This window comes from Oncorhynchus gorbuscha, linkage group LG16 (genome assembly GCF_021184085.1).
Source record: "Oncorhynchus gorbuscha isolate QuinsamMale2020 ecotype Even-year linkage group LG16, OgorEven_v1.0, whole genome shotgun sequence".
NCBI classification, from domain to species: Eukaryota; Metazoa; Chordata; class Actinopteri; order Salmoniformes; family Salmonidae; genus Oncorhynchus; species Oncorhynchus gorbuscha.
In genome coordinates this window covers 22,079,608-22,097,365 of record NC_060188.1, presented here as the reverse complement: position 1 = coordinate 22,097,365, position 17,758 = coordinate 22,079,608, and the positions used below count along the sequence as shown (strand labels likewise).

At 47.5% G+C, this 17,758-nt stretch overlaps 1 protein-coding gene across 5 annotated transcripts in view; it reads right to left on the bottom strand.

Moving 5' to 3' along the window:
- Nucleotides 1–17,758, bottom strand: part of LOC123999574 (inactive rhomboid protein 1-like) — a 55,535-nt gene that overhangs the window by 1,310 nt on the left and 36,467 nt on the right. For 2 of the 5 annotated variants that reach the window (XM_046305481.1, XM_046305483.1), the window contains 15 exons: nt 6,690–6,909; nt 6,226–6,432; nt 6,070–6,126; nt 5,167–5,292; nt 4,721–4,890; nt 4,226–4,477; nt 3,993–4,104; nt 3,667–3,741; nt 3,325–3,486; nt 3,094–3,194; nt 2,890–2,953; nt 2,694–2,788; nt 2,276–2,351; nt 1,582–1,682; nt 112–265 (listed from right to left, as the gene is read on the bottom strand). In XM_046305481.1, coding sequence (XP_046161437.1) covers nt 112–265; nt 1,582–1,682; nt 2,276–2,351; nt 2,694–2,788; nt 2,890–2,953; nt 3,094–3,194; nt 3,325–3,486; nt 3,667–3,741; nt 3,993–4,104; nt 4,226–4,477; nt 4,721–4,890; nt 5,167–5,292; nt 6,070–6,126; nt 6,226–6,432; nt 6,690–6,909 — 1,972 coding nt within the window. Of the gene's footprint in view, nt 1–111; nt 266–900; nt 941–1,581; nt 1,683–2,275; nt 2,352–2,693; nt 2,789–2,889; nt 2,954–3,093; nt 3,195–3,324; nt 3,487–3,666; nt 3,742–3,992; nt 4,105–4,225; nt 4,478–4,720; nt 4,891–5,166; nt 5,293–6,069; nt 6,127–6,225; nt 6,433–6,689; nt 6,910–17,758 lie in introns of those variants that run through there. The other 3 variants (XM_046305482.1, XM_046305484.1, XM_046305485.1) reach the window with 2 other exon arrangements.

Below are 17,758 nucleotides of genomic sequence, written 5' to 3'. Positions count from 1 at the left end.
ATCTAGTCTGTCTCATCTGACACTATTACCAGTCATGTGTTCTGAGCTGTCCAAATTGAACCCTACATATTGAGGTGTGCGTGTTAGTATGTGTTATGGGTTTATTGAGACCTCTGCTCTGTAGGGCAGGAAGATGGCGCTGGCTAGGTTTCCGGTGATGCCAGACAGGATGTATATGATGGAGATCCTTAGCCAGCCTGCCAGCTTCTCCAGGTCTCTCAGGATGGTCATCTGGAAGCACATTGACACCATGCAGTGAAGGATCCTACAGGGGGACAGAAAGACACGTTACACCATGATGTGAAGGATCCTACAGGGGGACAGAAAGACACGTTACACCATGATGTGAAGGATCCTACAGGGGGACAGAAAGACACGTTACACCATGATGTGAAGTATCCTACAGGGGGACAGAAAGACACGTTACACCATGCAGTGAAGGATCTTACAGGGGGACAGAAAGACACGTTACACCATGATGTGAAGGATCCTACAGGGGGACAGAAAGACACGTTACACCATGATGTGAAGGATCCTACAGGGGGACAGAAAGACACGTTACACCATGATGTGAAGGATCCTACAGGGGGACAGAACAACACACTACACCACGCAGTGAAGGATCCTACAGGGGAACAGAACGACACACTACACCATGCAGTGAAGGATCCTACAGGGGGACAGAACGACACACTACACCATGCAGTGAAGGATCCTACAGGGGGACAGAACGACACGCTACACCATGCAGTGAAGGATCCTACAGGGGGACAGAACAACACGCTACACCATGCAGTGAAGGATCCTACAGGGGGACAGAACAACACGCTACACCATGCAGTGAAGGATCCTACAGGAGGACTGAAAGACACGCTACACCATGCAGTGAAGGATCCTACAGGAGGACTGAAAGACACGCTACACCATGCAGTGAAGGATCCTACAGGAGGACTGAAATACACGCTACACCATGAAGGATCCTACAGCGTGTATGCGTGTGAATGTAAGAGCATGTCCTCTGCATGTGATGAAGGGATCCAGCTAATCCAGCTGCTGTGAGAAGACACCTCCACAGCCAGCCAACCAGGGATCTCTAGTTTATCCAGCATCAATATGTCTCTGCTGTCTGTCTATCTCCTCAAGCCTAATGAGGGCTGCTGCCTGCAGAGGGGACACTTCCTTTAATTACCCCGGGGAGGAGAGGAGAGCAGAGACAGATAAGAGGACTGCTACTCTGCTCCCTCCTCTTCCTCAGTGGTACGTTAGTGTACACACTCAGCTCCTGCTACTAATAGGCTCATGACACCTGGAACCACTGACATTCTGACTGAAGAAGTCAAAGACAATAATGAGGCGCTTGAAGAAGGAGCTATTGGAGAACGTGTACATGAAACATAATGAACCAGTGAGAGGACACATCATTGGTCACCCAATGGAAGGAATCGTAGGCCACCCTTCTGCCTCATTATAATACAGCTGCTCCAGGGATGTCTAACAGCACAGTTCCGGTCGAATGTATTAAATGCTGCTAGGATGGACAGAGGATTTGTGATGAAATGGCAGAGGCAGGCAGCCACTTACCCAGCGTGCAGGAAGAGAGAGAGCCACAGTCTGTAGAACTGGTCTGGGATCTCTGGGTTGAGGAAAGGCAGCAGGCCACACACATCATCCATGCAGTGAACCTGGGGGAGGAGGTAGACTACATCACATACAGGACACCATCTCTCTCTTTATCTCTGTTGGCACACACACACACACACGAAACCACACACACAATAGCATAACTGATGCCCACTGAACTGTTGTTTTTACTGTCAAGCTATTCTAAGATGAGGATGTCACTGCAAGTACTAGTAGTAGAGGATGCATTTTCATTTGACACATATTGTGGAATGAATACGTCATATTGATAATGAAGAACCTCATGCGTGAATATATTTACTTGTGGCCTGGATATTCTGTAGCTCAGAGCAGAGGGGATTACAGTGAGGACAGTTTGCATACTCAGTAGGGTATTGTGTGGCACCCTGTATGGTGATTAAACACTATCCACTCTGACAGCTTAGGTCTTCCTCTGCTCCTCAACGGCTGCCTCCGACTCAGCCTGTCTCATTATCCTAGTTGGAACGGGGTCGGGGGTTATGGTCTGGGTTATGTCTTTGTAGGACAGGGGCTATCGTATCCATCATACTAGCTAGCCACTGAAGATGACTTGGCAATATCCTAACGCAACGTAATAGTCAGATATTCATTGAGTAGAGAGATGCTTACTTACTTGGGAGCAGAGAGTAGCCTCCTCGTGGAAGTAGCCCTTCATGAAGTCACAATACTCCCTGGATGTGATCTCACACCTGAGGAACGGGAGAACCACAGCATGACCTCGTTGACCACACACTCCCTTGACTCCTCCCCTTCATGTGCACTGATAGGTCATGAACATGACACATGGTGACCACAACACTGCTTACATATTGCTGCTTTACCAGATCAGTGAAAATGAAGGCAAGAGGGGAGAGGAAGTCCATATAGATTATTGAGATGCAGCCTTGTTTAAACATCCATCTACCAACTACATGTACCACAGACACAGGCAAATCAACACCACAGTGTCAATAGTAAATAGACTCTGAATGTGTGTGTGGTGTCTGGCGTGACTGTTTGCATGTCTGGTTTTGTATGTAGGCTCTCCTCACCTCCCTTTTGTGCCGATGCAGCAGGGCCGGCCTGTGATGGTGCAGTCTATGTGAGGCAGGTTGGTGTGGTTCCCTGTGTTGTACCTGGTGCAAACCTAAACACACAGCCAGAGGAAACAGTGAGACACTGACTGATTGACAGGTCCTCTGACCTCTCACCCTCTCATCATGACCAATGGGGTTCCACAATACTCACTGGCCACTTGGTGATGTCATCAGGCCATTCATGTGGTGCCACCGATGCTGGCTCTAGACAAATCCTGTTGTGGGGTGAAAAATATGAATGAAATATTAGTATGGATACACAGTTCAGTCAGTGGTCCCAATAAACACACAGTGTAACTACAGTAGCATGAGGGGTGTGACGGCGTACTGCTGAATGTCAGAGTGGTTCTCTCACCGGGGGTCCTGATGGCACACTGAGCCGTACTGCCTGTCTCTGCCCTCCAGCTGAGGGGTGCTGGGAGGCCCCGGCCACTTCACCCACACGGCCAGAGTACTCTGAGACAAAACAAAGATGGAAAGGTAAAAATATTGACCCCTGAATAGATCTCTCGTGGAGGTAGAGTACAAAAGAGTGAGGTGGAGAGAGGGAGTGAGTGAGAGAGACGGAGAGGGATTCACGACTCACCGAACACTCCTCCTCTGAGGTCTGTAGACAGCCGGAGCGGTCGTTGCGCACACAGCAGGCAGAGTCTCTCTCTATGTCTCTCTTGTCCCGGATCAGGTCGTGCACCTGCTGGTCCTGACGCATGCAGGGAGAGTACTTGGCCCCCAGGTGGATCAGAGCCTCCTAACGAGGGAGACAGATGGCATGCAGACAGTCAGGAATAGACACATAGAACACCCTCCCTTTATCAGGCCTAGTTAAAGCGCTCACATAAGTACCTTCCAAACTGAAAGGATCGGACATATCTGGTCATGGAACAGAATGTTTGAATGAACAAAAGGGGAGTAATGTGAATGTGCTTACTGAACTGGGCCCGACCCAGAAGTTCTCTTGTTGTACAAACTTGACATTTTCATATACACCTTTGTTTCTTAGAACCTGGGGAGGGAAACATTTCACATTTCAAGTTGATCATGGAAGGTTATAACGACTGTAAGGCCATTGTAAAGCTGTAATGATTTGTTCAGAGGACTCTTGAATATTGTTTTGGATTATTTGATTAATATTTTACTGCACGGTTAGGAGCTGGTAACACAAGCATTTCACTGCACCCGCAATATAACGCCTGCTAAACTGTGTACGCGACAAACTTGGATTTGATTTGACTAGGGAAGTGAGGTGGTACTCACAGAATCAACCGTCTCGTGCTGGGAGAAGCCCACGGGGGCGATGCCATAGATGCAGACAGCCAGGATGGTGATCAGCAAGTGGACAACGGTGATCCAGTACGTAAAGAAAGGCCTAATGGAAACACAATGTCCATATTAGAAAACAACGGTTTTAAACAGAAGTGCTCTACTCTACACCAATGGTCTCATATATTAAACACCCTGAGCCTCAGCATGGTCTTAGAGACCATTACCTATGGTCATCCATGTCCTCTATCTGCCTCTTCACATAGCTGTCGATGCGCTTGCGGTAGGTGCGGTTGGTGAGCTTCCCCACCATGCCCAGCCCGTAGGGCCTCTTCTCCCGAGCGAACAGCTTCTTGACGGGCACAACGATGCGCTGCCCCCGTCGCTGTCCGTTCACACTCACCACCTCCTGCCGCAAGGGCACCTTGGGTGGTCCTGGGGTTCCCTCTTTGGCCTTACGCCACCCTCGCTCCAGAGGCCTGGGATGGGAGGGGAGACAGAGAGGAGGAGGGGTAAAGTCTGTTTAAAGAGGAACCCACCACAGAACCACCCTTGGAGAGCGTGTGGGTTCTCTTTAAACCAAACACTGTGTCATCACAACTGAATGGTTCACTGAGATGCTCTGGTAGTGTATTGGATATTGGCAACAGGAAACCAAAGATACTGTAGTCATTTCAGATGTTTCTGTGGACTTGTTGTCATGATGAGTGTGCCTGACTCACAGCATGAGATGGCTCCTCTCCAGTTCACTCTTGTCCAGAGCGCTGCCGGTCAGCTCCGTCTCGTCCAGTTTACTGCCCTCCTCCTGCACCACATCCATCATAGCCGCCTCCGACGGAGACTCAAACACCTCGTCAGCGTACGTGGACAACTCTTCCTGCATCAGACAGTCCTGGGGGAGGGATTGGGAGGGGGTAGGCCAGGTCTGAGAACAGTAGTGGGTGGGAACTAGGCACAGGAGATTTTCCTGGTCAGCTCACACATGGTTTAGGAAAAACTCCTGGCCGTAATGAAAACACACACTAACTGGTCGGCCAATCACAGGCCTTTAGACTCTATCCCTGGCTGCAACTCTGTTAGAGACCTCCAGGGGGTGCTGTATGTTCTCTTTTAGATGGAGGCTTGAGATGAGTTTCTAACTACAGAGTAGATGAGGACATGTCCTTACTCTGGCGAAGAAGGATGTGTCCAGCTCATCAGGTAAGTCCACCACGTCCTCCTCCATGAAGCTGGCAGGGGTGAAGCTGCGTCTCTGCATCCGCCGCAGGGTGGCGTTTTCCCGCAGGGAGCGCCCCTGAAACGCACACACACACACACACATAACAACACAACACACACTATAAGCTGTCACCTAGCACAGCAGGCTGTAGTGTTTTGTCTAGTGCCATACAGCAAACAAACGGTGCAGACACACAAACAAACACACACACACACACACACACACACACACACACTAACATTGAGTTGAGTGTCTTTTTGCATGTCAGAATTGTTGGAGACAGTAGCTCATAATTATAACACATGCATAGTAGGCATATCAGAGCTTAAGTACCCATGTTTGGTCATTCCTCCACGTCACTCTTGCACTTCCAAAACGGTAAGCTCTTTCATAACAGTAGTCCTAAACACAGCACTGCTGCTCTTGAACATGCAACACAGCACATAGTGGTCTCCCTCAACACTGAATGACACAACACAGCACATAGGGGTCACCCTCAACACTGAATGACACAACACAGCACATAGTGGTCTCCCTCAACAATGAATGACACAACACAGCACATAGGGGTCACCCTCAACACTGAATGACACAACACAGCACATAGGGGTCTCCCTCAACACTGAATGACACAACACAGCACATAGGAGTCTCCCTCAACACTGAATGACACAACACAACACAGCACATAGTGGTCTCCCTCAACACTGAATGACACAACACAGCACAGAGATAATGTCTCCTTTAGAAAATAAATGTATCCGCCCTGAAGGAACTCAGTGTTGCTCTAGAACGCCGGAGGCCGACTGATTCCACACAACTGATCAGGCCATGCTGTTTCACTGAGGGTACCTTATCGATTAAGGGAAGAGTTTGGTCATAGTGGTACTGGGTGGGTATGGTTTGGATCTGTGTGTACAGTAACAGTAGAGGGCTTTAGCAACTGACAGTCTCTAAAAGAATGAATCACTTCCTTCAATAGAATGTCTCGTCACACAGCAAGCTCACCTTAACCAGAGCTGCTGCTGCCCTGAAGCTCATCTTGGCGACAGACTCCCTCTTGCGTCGCCGCGGCAGCCGGTTGAGGCCTGAGCGGGAGGAGGTGAAGGAGCAGAGGGAGGCAGCGCCGGGGGTGACGGGGGTCTGGGGCACGCTGTAACCGTCCACCTCCTCCACCATACGGAACGCACGCCCCCTCGCCAACGGGTCCACGATCTGAAGATGACAGACACAGGCAGAGCGGTTAAGAACTGGCTATCTAGGACTGAGTTTATATTGTGAAACTGGATTATGTTCGAATAATCAACCAAGATTCTAATCGGGAAAAACTACTGTGGATACCACAGGAAATGAAAGATAAACATTGATACATCCTAAAATATGTTATCAAGATCCACAATGAAACCCTCACTGAGGTACAAAAGAACTATAGGCATAATGACCCAAATATATAGATGACAGAGGCATCATACCTTCTGCATGCCAAAGGCGTGTGCTGAGGAGGGTACGTAGAGGGGCGGGGGCGTCTCGGTGCTGGTCAGAGAGATGTTGTCCTGACTGGACAGGTCCATCTCCCGGATCACCTGGGGCTTCAGACGGCCATAGCGCATGCTGCAATGGCGCAGACTCTTCCTCTGCCATTTCTGGGTGGCATCGCTGTCCTTACTGACCCCGAACCAGTCCGCTGTGCCCCTGACACCACAAACACCAGCCACTCAGTCCGCGGGAAGCACACATCTCATCTCACAAACTCCAACCTATCCACAGAACTCTCTCTGATCACCTAGTTCCGCAGTACTTCTCTTGTAGAGGGAGTCTGCTAACTCCAGCTATCTAGCACAGAGTGCATCAGTTATTAGCCTGAGAGATATAGAGCTGTCATTAGATGTTCTCCTCAAAGCTCTATTTGGAAGACTGGGTGGGCAAACATGCAATGAACTGATATCACCACACTTCCCAAGAATGGAAAAAATGACTAATTGTTCTTGACTGCACTAGTAATAGGCTATCAACCAGAGAGAGGGAATAAGCCCAGACGTGTTCCAGTCCAGGCACACACACCCATCTACCCACCCACCCACCCACCCACACACACACACACACACCCATCTACCCACCCACCCACCCACCCACACACACACACCCATCTACCCACCCACCCACCCACACACACACACCCATCTACCCACCCACCCACCCACCCACACACACACCCATCTACCCACCCACCCACCCACCCACCCACACACACACCCCATCTACCCACCCACCCACCCACACACACACACCCATCTACCCACCCACCCACCCACCCACACACACACACCCATCTACCCACCCACCCACACACACACACACCCATCTACCCACCCACACCACACACCCATCTACCCACCCACCCACCCACACACACACACCCATCTACCCACCCACCCACACACACACACACACACACCATCTACCCACCCACCCACCCAAACACACACCCATCTACCCACCCACACACCCACACACACACACATCTACCCACCCACCCACCCACACACACACACCCATCTACCACCCACCCACCCACACACACACACCCATCTACCCACCCACACCCCACCCACCCCACCCACCCACACATCCACCCACCCATCTACCCACCCACACACACACCCACCCACACACACACACACACACCACACACACACACACACACACACACCACACCACACACACACACACACACACATCACATCCATCCACACACACACACACACACACACACACACACACACACACACACACACACACACACACACACACACACACACACACACACACACACACACACACACACACACACACACACACACACACACACACGCCCACACCCACCCACCCATCCACCCACACACACACATCCATCCATCCACCACACACACACACACACACACACACACACACACACACACACACACACACACACACACACACACACACACACACACACACACACACACACACCGTCTCTCTCATGGGTCTGGTGTATATGTATTACTTTGTCTGCCTTTGCAGCATTACAGCACAGTAATAAAGTCATAAACATTTGAATAAATGTAAAGACTGAACACTCTCCATTCTCAAAGCATGCTGGAAGCATTATGCTGCTGGAAACGAGAATGATATACTGCTCTCCTGGGAATAGACCCAGATTCTTCTGATAATTCGTAGGTGATCGAATAAACCCCTACTTCTGTATTTTTGTAAATAATACCTGGTTTACGATATTTAAGGAAGTCTCAAGGTTTTGCTCGCCTGAGGTAGAGTATCTCATGATAAGCTGTAGACCACACTATCTACCTAGAGAGTTTTCATCTGTATTTTTCTTAGCTGTCTACATACCACCACAGACTGATGCTGGCACTAAGACCACACTCAATGAGCTGCATTCCGCCATAAGCAAATGGGAAAACGCTCACCCAGAGGTGGTGCTCCTTGTAGCCGGGGACTAATGCAGGATGCAGCTTGTTAAATGTGCAACCAGAGGGGAAAACTCGGGGCCACCTTTACTCCACACAGAGAGATGCATACAAAGCTCTCCCTCGTCCTCCATTTGGCAAATCTGACCATAATTATATCCTCCTGATTCCTGCTTACATGCAAAAATTAAAACAGGAAGCACCAGTGACTCGATCAATAAAAAGGTGGTCAGATGAAGCAGATGCTAAACTACAGGACTGCTTTGCTAGCACAGACTGGAATATGTTCCAGGATTCCTCCAATGGCATTGAGGAGTACACCACATCAGTCATTGGCTTCATCAATTAGTGCATCGATTACGTCGTCCCCACAGCGACCATACGTACATACCCCAACAAGAAGCCAAGGATTACAGGCAACATCCGCTATGAACTAAAGGCTAAAGCTGCCGTTTTCAAGGAGTTGGACTCTAACCCGGAAGCTTATAAGAAATCCCGCTATGCCCTCCGACGAACCATCAAACAGGCAAAGTGTCAATACAGGACTAAGATCGAATCGTACTACACCGGCCCTGACACTATCAGACTAGCTAAACTACCTCTATGCTCGCTTTGAGGCAAATAACACTGAAACATGCATGAGAGCACCAGCTGTTCCGGAAAACTGTGTGATCACGCACTCCGAAGCCGATCTGAGTAAGAACTTAACACAGGTCAACACAGGTCAACATTCACACGGCCAAAAGGATTACCAGGACGTGTACTGCGAGCATGCACTGACCAACTGGCAAGTGTCTTCACTGATATTTTCAACCTCTCCCTGTCCGAGTCTGTAATACCAACATGTTTTAAGCAGACCACCATAGTCCCTGTGCCCAAGAACACTAAGGTAACCTGCCTAAATGACCACCGACCTGTAGCACTCACATCTGTAGCCATGAAGTGCTTCGAAAAGGCTGGTCATGGCTTACATCAACACTATTATCCCAGAAACCATAGACCTACTCCAATTTGCATACCGCTCTAACAGATCCACAGATGATGCAATCGCTATTGCACTCCACACTGCCCTTTCCCACCTGGACAAAAGGAACACCTGTGTGAGAATGCTTTTCATTGACTACAGCTCAGCGTTCAACACCTTAGTGCCCTCAAAGCTCATCAATAAGCTAAGGACCTTGGGACTAAACACCTCCCTCTGCAACTGGATCCTGGACTTCCTGACGGGTCGCCCCCAGGTGGTAATGGTAGGTAACAACACATCCGCCACGCTGATCCTCAACACAGGAGCCCCTCAGGGGTGCGTGCTCAGTCCCCTCCTGTACTCCCTGTTCACTCATGACTGCACGGCCAGGCATGACTCCAACACCATCATTAAGTTTGCCGATGACACAACAGTGATAGGCCTGATCACCGACCAAGACGAGACAGCCTATAGGGAGGAGGTCAGAGACCTGACCGTGTGGTGCCAGGACAACAATCTCTCCCTCAACATGATCAACACAAAGGAGATGATTGTGGACTACGGGAAAAAGAGGACCGAGCACACCCCCATTCTCATCGACGGGGCTGTTGTGGAGCAGGTTGAGAGCTTCAAGTTCCTTGGTGTACACATCACCAACAAACTAACATGGTCCAAGCACACCAGGACAGTCATGAAGAGGGCAAAACAAAACTTGTTCCCCCTCAGGAGACTGAATAGATTTGGCATGTGTCAAAGATTATCAGATCCTCAAAAGGTTCTACAGCTGCACCATAGAGAGCATCCTGACTGGTTACATTACTGCCTGGTTTGGCAACTACTCGGACTCTGACCGCAAGGCACTACAGAGGGTAGTGCGTACGGCCCAGTACATCACTGGGGCCAAGCTTTCTGCCATCCAGGACCTCTATACCAGGTGGTGTCAGAGGAAGGCCCTATTGTCGAAGACTCCAGCCACCCAAGTCATAGATTGTTCTCTCTTCTACCGCACGGCAAGCGGTACCAGAGCGCCAAGTCTAGGTCCAAGCGGCTTCTAAACAGCTTCTATCCCCAAGCCATAAGACTCCTGAACAGCTAATCAAATGGCCACCCAGACTATTTGCATTGCCCCCCCCCCCTCTTTTACACCACTGCTATTCTCTGTTATCATCTATGCATAGGCACTTTAATAACTCTACCTACATGTACATATTATCTCAACTAACCGGTGCCCCCGCACATTGACTCTGTACTGGTACCCCCCTGTATATAGTCTCACAATTGTGATTTTACTGCTGCTCTTTAATTACTTGTTACTTTGATTTCTTATTTCATATTTAGATATTTTTTAACTGCATTGTTGGTTAGGGGCTCGTAAGTAAGCATTTCACTGTAAGGTCTACTAAACCTGGTGTATTCGGCATTTCACTGTAAGGTCTACCTACACCTGTTGTATTCAGCATTTCACTGTAAGGTCTACCTACACCTGTTCTATTCAGCATTTCACTGTAAGGTCTACTACACCTGTTGTATTCAGCATTTCACTGTAAGGTCTACCTACACCTGTTGTATTCAGCATTTCACTGTAAGCTCTACCTACACCTGTTCTATTCAGCATTTCACTGTAAGGTCTACTACACCTGTTGTATTCAGCATTTCACTGTAAGGTCTACCTACACCTGTTGTATTCAGCATTTCACTGTAAGGTCTACTACACCTGTTGTATTCAGCATTTCACTGTAAGGTCTACCTACACCTGTTGTATATTCAGCATTTCACTGTAAGGTCTACTACACCTGTTGTATTCAGCATTTCACTGTAAGGTCTACTACACCTGTTGTATTCAGCATTTCACTGTAAGGTCTACTACACCTGTTGTATTCAGCATTTCACTGTAAGGTCTACTACACTTGGTGTATTCAGCATTTCACTGTAAGGTCTACTACACTTGGTGTATTCAGCATTTCACTGTAAGGTCTACTACACCTGTTGTATTCAGCATTTCACTGTAAGGTCTACTACACCTGTTGTATTCAGCATTTCACTGTAAGGTCTACCTACACCTGTTGTATTCAGCATTTCACTGTAAGGTCTACTACACTTGGTGTATTCAGCATTTCACTGTAAGGTCTACTACACCTGTTGTATTCAGCATTTCACTGTAAGGTCTACTACACCTGTTGTATTCAGCATTTCACTGTAAGGTCTACTACACCTGTTGTATTCAGCATTTCACTGTAAGGTCTACTACACCTGTTGTATTCAGCATTTCACTGTAAGGTCTACTACACCTGTTGTATTCAGCATTTCACTGTAAGGTCTACTACACCTGTTGTATTCAGCATTTCACTGTAAGGTCTACTACACCTGTTGTATTCAGCATTTCACTGTAAGGTCTACTACACCTGTTGTATTCAGCATTTCACTGTAAGGTCTACCTACACCTGTTGTATTCAGCATTTCACTGTAAGGTCTACTACACCTGTTGTATTCAGCATTTCACTGTAAGGTCTACTACACCTGTTGTATTCAGCATTTCACTGTAAGGTCTACTACACCTGTTGTATTCAGCATTTCACTGTAAGGTCTACTACACCTGTTGTATTCAGCATTTCACTGTAAGGTCTACTACACCTGGTGTATTCAGCATTTCACTGTAAGGTCTACTACACCTGGTGTATTCAGCATTTCACTGTAAGGTCTACTACACCTGTTGTATTCAGCATTTCACTGTAAGGTCTACTACACCTGTTGTATTCAGCATTTCACTGTAAGGTCTACTACACCTGTTGTATTCAGCATTTCACTGTAAGGTCTACTACACCTGTTGTATTCAGCATTTCACTGTAAGGTCTACTACACCTGGTGTATTCAGCATTTCACTGTAAGGTCTACTACACCTGTTGTATTCAGCATTTCACTGTAAGGTCTACTACACCTGTTGTATTCAGCATTTCACTGTAAGGTCTACTACACTTGGTGTATTCAGCATTTCACTGTAAGGTCTACTACACTTGGTGTATTCAGCATTTCACTGTAAGGTCTACTACACCTGTTGTATTCAGCATTTCACTGTAAGGTCTACCTACACTTGGTGTATTCAGCATTTCACTGTAAGGTCTACTACACTTGGTGTATTCAGCATTTCACTGTAAGGTCTACTACACTTGGTGTATTCAGCATTTCACTGTAAGGTCTACTACACTTGGTGTATTCAGCATTTCACTGTAAGGTCTACTACACTTGGTGTATTCAGCATTTCACTGTAAGGTCTACTACACCTGTTGTATTCAGCATTTCACTGTAAGGTCTACTACACCTGTTGTATTCAGCATTTCACTGTAAGGTCTACTACACCTGTTGTATTCAGCATTTCACTGTAAGGTCTACTACACCTGTTGTATTCAGCATTTCACTGTAAGGTCTACTACACTTGGTGTATTCAGCATTTCACTGTAAGGTCTACTACACCTGTTGTATTCAGCATTTCACTGTAAGGTCTACTACACCTGTTGTATTCAGCATTTCACTGTAAGGTCTACTACACCTGTTGTATTCAGCATTTCACTGTAAGGTCTACTACACCTGTTGTATTCAGCATTTCACTGTAAGGTCTACTACACCTGTTGTATTCAGCATTTCACTGTAAGGTCTACTACACCTGTTGTATTCAGCATTTCACTGTAAGGTCTACTACACCTGTTGTATTCAGCATTTCACTGTAAGGTCTACTACACTTGGTGTATTCAGCATTTCACTGTAAGGTCTACTACACCTGTTGTATTCAGCATTTCACTGTAAGGTCTACTACACCTGTTGTATTCAGCATTTCACTGTAAGGTCTACTACACCTGTTGTATTCAGCATTTCACTGTAAGGTCTACTACACCTGTTGTATTCAGCATTTCACTGTAAGGTCTACTACACCTGTTGTATTCAGCATTTCACTGTAAGGTCTACTACACCTGTTGTATTCAGCATTTCACTGTAAGGTCTACTACACCTGTTGTATTCAGCATTTCACTGTAAGGTCTACTACACCTGTTGTATTCAGCATTTCACTGTAAGGTCTACTACACCTGTTGTATTCAGCATTTCACTGTAAGGTCTACTACACCTGTTGTATTCAGCATTTCACTGTAAGGTCTACTACACCTGTTGTATTCAGCATTTCACTGTAAGGTCTACTACACCTGTTGTATTCAGCATTTCACTGTAAGGTCTACTACACCTGTTGTATTCAGCATTTCACTGTAAGGTCTACTACACCTGTTGTATTCAGCATTTCACTGTAAGGTCTACTACACCTGTTGTATTCAGCATTTCACTGTAAGGTCTACTACACCTGTTGTATTCAGCATTTCACTGTAAGGTCTACTACACCTGTTGTATTCAGCATTTCACTGTAAGGTCTACTACACCTGTTGTATTCAGCATTTCACTGTAAGGTCTACTACACCTGTTGTATTCAGCATTTCACTGTAAGGTCTACTACACCTGTTGTATTCAGCATTTCACTGTAAGGTCTACTACACCTGTTGTATTCAGCATTTCACTGTAAGGTCTACTACACCTGTTGTATTCAGCATTTCACTGTAAGGTCTACTACACCTGTTGTATTCAGCACATGTGACTTATACAATTTGTTTTGACAAGCTTTTTTAAAAGGAGATTTGGCCATTTAAGTAACATCAAACCTACAATGGAGTTGATTTTATTGCATTTTGATGTTCCAAACATATTGCTCACCATATGTCTTCTGCAGAGGGACAACAGGGAGCCATGGGAAAACGAGTTTTGATCAGTCATGGGGATAAAAGTGCTGAAAACAAAAAGTCTCTCTATTTAAAAAGAAAAACAAGCTCTGAAGGAAAAATACTTGGAACCTTGGTGTAAAATAATATTGCGATAGTTGATACGATATATTGTCAAAATAAGATATTCCGATATGTAACTATCGATTTCTTCCCTCACCACAACTAACCCACTGAACTGGTTTTCTCATGACTCTCTCTTGTCCCTCTGTAGAAGACATATGGTGAGCAATATGTTTGGAACATCAAAACGCAATAAAATCACAGTATCAAATGCAATACATAAATACTCATGAGAATCATGATATTATTGTATCATGAGGGTCCTGGGAATTCCTGTCATGTTTTGTCTTATTTTGTCTTGTCATTTTGCTTTTCCCTCTGTTCGTTTTCCCCCTGCTGGTCTTTTTAGGTTCGTTCCCCTCTTTCTCTCTTCCTCCCTCTCTCTCTTCTCTCTATCGCTCCGTTCCTGCTCCCAGCTGTTCCTATTCCCCTTATCAATCATTTAGTCTTCCCACACCTGTTCCCTATCTTTCCCCCTGATTAGAGTCCCTATTTCTCCCCTTGTTTTCCGTTTCTGCCCTGTCGGATCCTTGTCTATTGTTCACCGTGCTGTGTCTGTGTATCCCCTGTCTGTCGTGTTTCCCTCAGATGCTGCGTGGTGAGCAGGTGTCTGAGTCTGCTCGTTCAAGTGCCTTCCCGAGGCAACCTGCAGTTCTTGATCGAGTCTCCAGTCTGTTCTCGTCATTACGAGTGGAATTATGCCTTATGATTGTAAATTTACTTTACTGGATTAAAGACTCTGTTTTCGCCAAGTCGCTTTTGGGTCCTCATTCACCTGCATAACAGAAGGATCCGACCAAGTATGGACCCAGCGACTATGGATTCTCTCTACTCTACTCTCGAGTTCCAGGGACGATGCTCGGCAGACACGAGCAGGAATTGTCTGCTGCTCGGCATGCCGTTGAGACCCTGGCCGCTCAGGTCTCCGACCTCTCAGGACAGTATCAGAGTCTTCGTCTCGTGCCACCAGCTACTTCCGGGTCTTCCGAGCCTCCGGAACCTAGGGTTAATAACCCACCATGTTATTCTGGGCAGCCCACTGAGTGCCGCTCCTTTCTCACCCAGTGTGATATAGTGTTCTCTCTCCAACCCAACACATACTCAAGAGAGAGAGCTCGGATTGCCTACGTCATATCACTCCTTACTGGTCGGGCTCGGCAGTGGGGCACAGCTATCTGGGAGGCAAGCGCTGAGTGTACTAACAATTATCTGAACTTTAAAGAGGAGATGAGAAGAGTTTTTGATCGTTCAGTTTTTCTCTGCCTCTGCCTCTCTCTCTCTGAAGCTTCTTGGTCCCTGTCTTCCCTATGTCAAGGTAATCGATCCATAACGGATTACTCTATAGAGTTTCGCACTCTTGCTGCCTCCAGTAACTGGAACGAGCAGGCGTTGCTCGCTCGTTTTCTGGAGGGACTCCACGCTAAGGTTAAGGATGAGATTCTCTCTCGGGAGGTTCCATCCAGCGTGGATTCTTTGATTGAACTCGCTATTCGCATTGAACGACGGGTAGATCTTCGTCACCGAGCTCATAGAAGAGAGCTCGCGTTAACTGTGTCTCCCCTCTCTCGGACACTACCATCTTTCCCCACTGACTCAGGTGTTGAGCCCATGCAGCTGGGGGGTATTCGCATCTCGACTAAGGAGAGGAACGGAGAATCACCAACCGCCTCTGTCTCTATTGCGGTTCCGCTGGTCATTTTGTCATTTCATGTCCAGTTAAAGGCCAGAGCTCATCAGTAAGCGGAGGGCGACTGATAAGCGCTACTAGACGGTCCTCTCCGTCAAGTACCTGTACTACTTTACCGGTCCATCTACGCTGGACCGGATTGGCAGCTTCCTGCAGTGCATTAATAGACTCTGGGGCGGAGGGCTGTTTTATGGACGAAGCCTGGGCTCGGGAACATGACATTCCTCTCAGACAGTTAGGGAGCCCACGGTCATGTTCGCCTTGGATGGTAGTCCTCTCCCCAGTATATTATGTGAAACACTACCTTTAACCCTCACTGTATCTGGTAACCATAGTGAGACCATTTCTTTTTTGATTTTTTGTTCACCTTTTACACCTGTTGTTTTGGGTCATCCCTGGCTAGTGTGTCATAATCCTTCTTTTGATTGGTCTAGTAATTCTATCCTTTCCTGGAACGTTTCTTGTCATGTGAAGTGTTTAATGTCTGCTATTTCTCCTGTTTGTTCTGTCCCCTCTTCTCAGGAGGAACCTGGTGATTTGACAGGAGTGCCGGAGGAATATCATGGTCTGCGCACGGTCTTCAGTCGGTCCAGAACCAACTCCCTTCCTCCTCACCGGTTGCACCTGACGTCACTAAACAGTTTATTGTTGAGGTTGACGCGTCGGGGGTGGGCGTGGGAGCCATTCTGTCCCAGCGCTCCGATACTGACGATGGGGTCCACCCTTGTGCGTATTTTTCTCATCGCCTGTCACCGTCGGAACGTAACTATGATGTGGCTAACCTCTCTGCTCGCCATCCGTTTAGCCCTAGGCAAATGGCGACAGTGGTTGGAGGGGACGACCATTCCTTTGTCGTTTGGACTGACCAAAGGAACCTTGAGTACATCCGTTCTGCCAAACGACTGAATGCCCGTCATGCTCGTTGGGCGTTGTTTTTCCTCGTTTCGAGTTCGTTATTTCTTATTGCCCGGGTACTAAGAACACCAAGCCTCATGCTTTATCCCGTCTCTTTAGTTCTGCTGTGGCTTCTACCGATCCCGAGGGATCCTTCCTGTTGGGCGTGTTGTCGGGTTGACAGTCTGGGGAATTGAAAGACAGGTTAAGCAAGCACTCACGCACACTGCGTCGCCGCGCGCTTGTCCTAGTAACCTTCTTTTCGTTCCTGTTTCTACTCGTCTGGCTGTTCTTCAGTGGGCTCACTCTGCCAAGTTAGCTGGCCATCCCGGCGTTCGAGGTACTCTTGCTTCTATTCTGCCAGCGGTTTGGTGGCCTCTCAGGAGCGTGACACGCGCCGTTTCGTGGCTGCGTGTTCGGACTGCGCGCAGAAGAAGTCTGGTAAAAAAAATTCTGCTTCTGCTCCTGGTCTTGCTGGGTCTCAGTCTGTTCCCTGCCATCGCATCTCTCCTGTTCTTGTTCCTGCCCTTGCTGTGTCTCAGTCTGTCCCTAGTTGTTACTCTCCTGGCCTGTTTGGTCCTGTTTGCTCTAAAGCTTTCAGTTCTCTACCCGTGTCTCATTTTTTTTTTTAGAGTAGTACCCTAGTTTCCCTTTT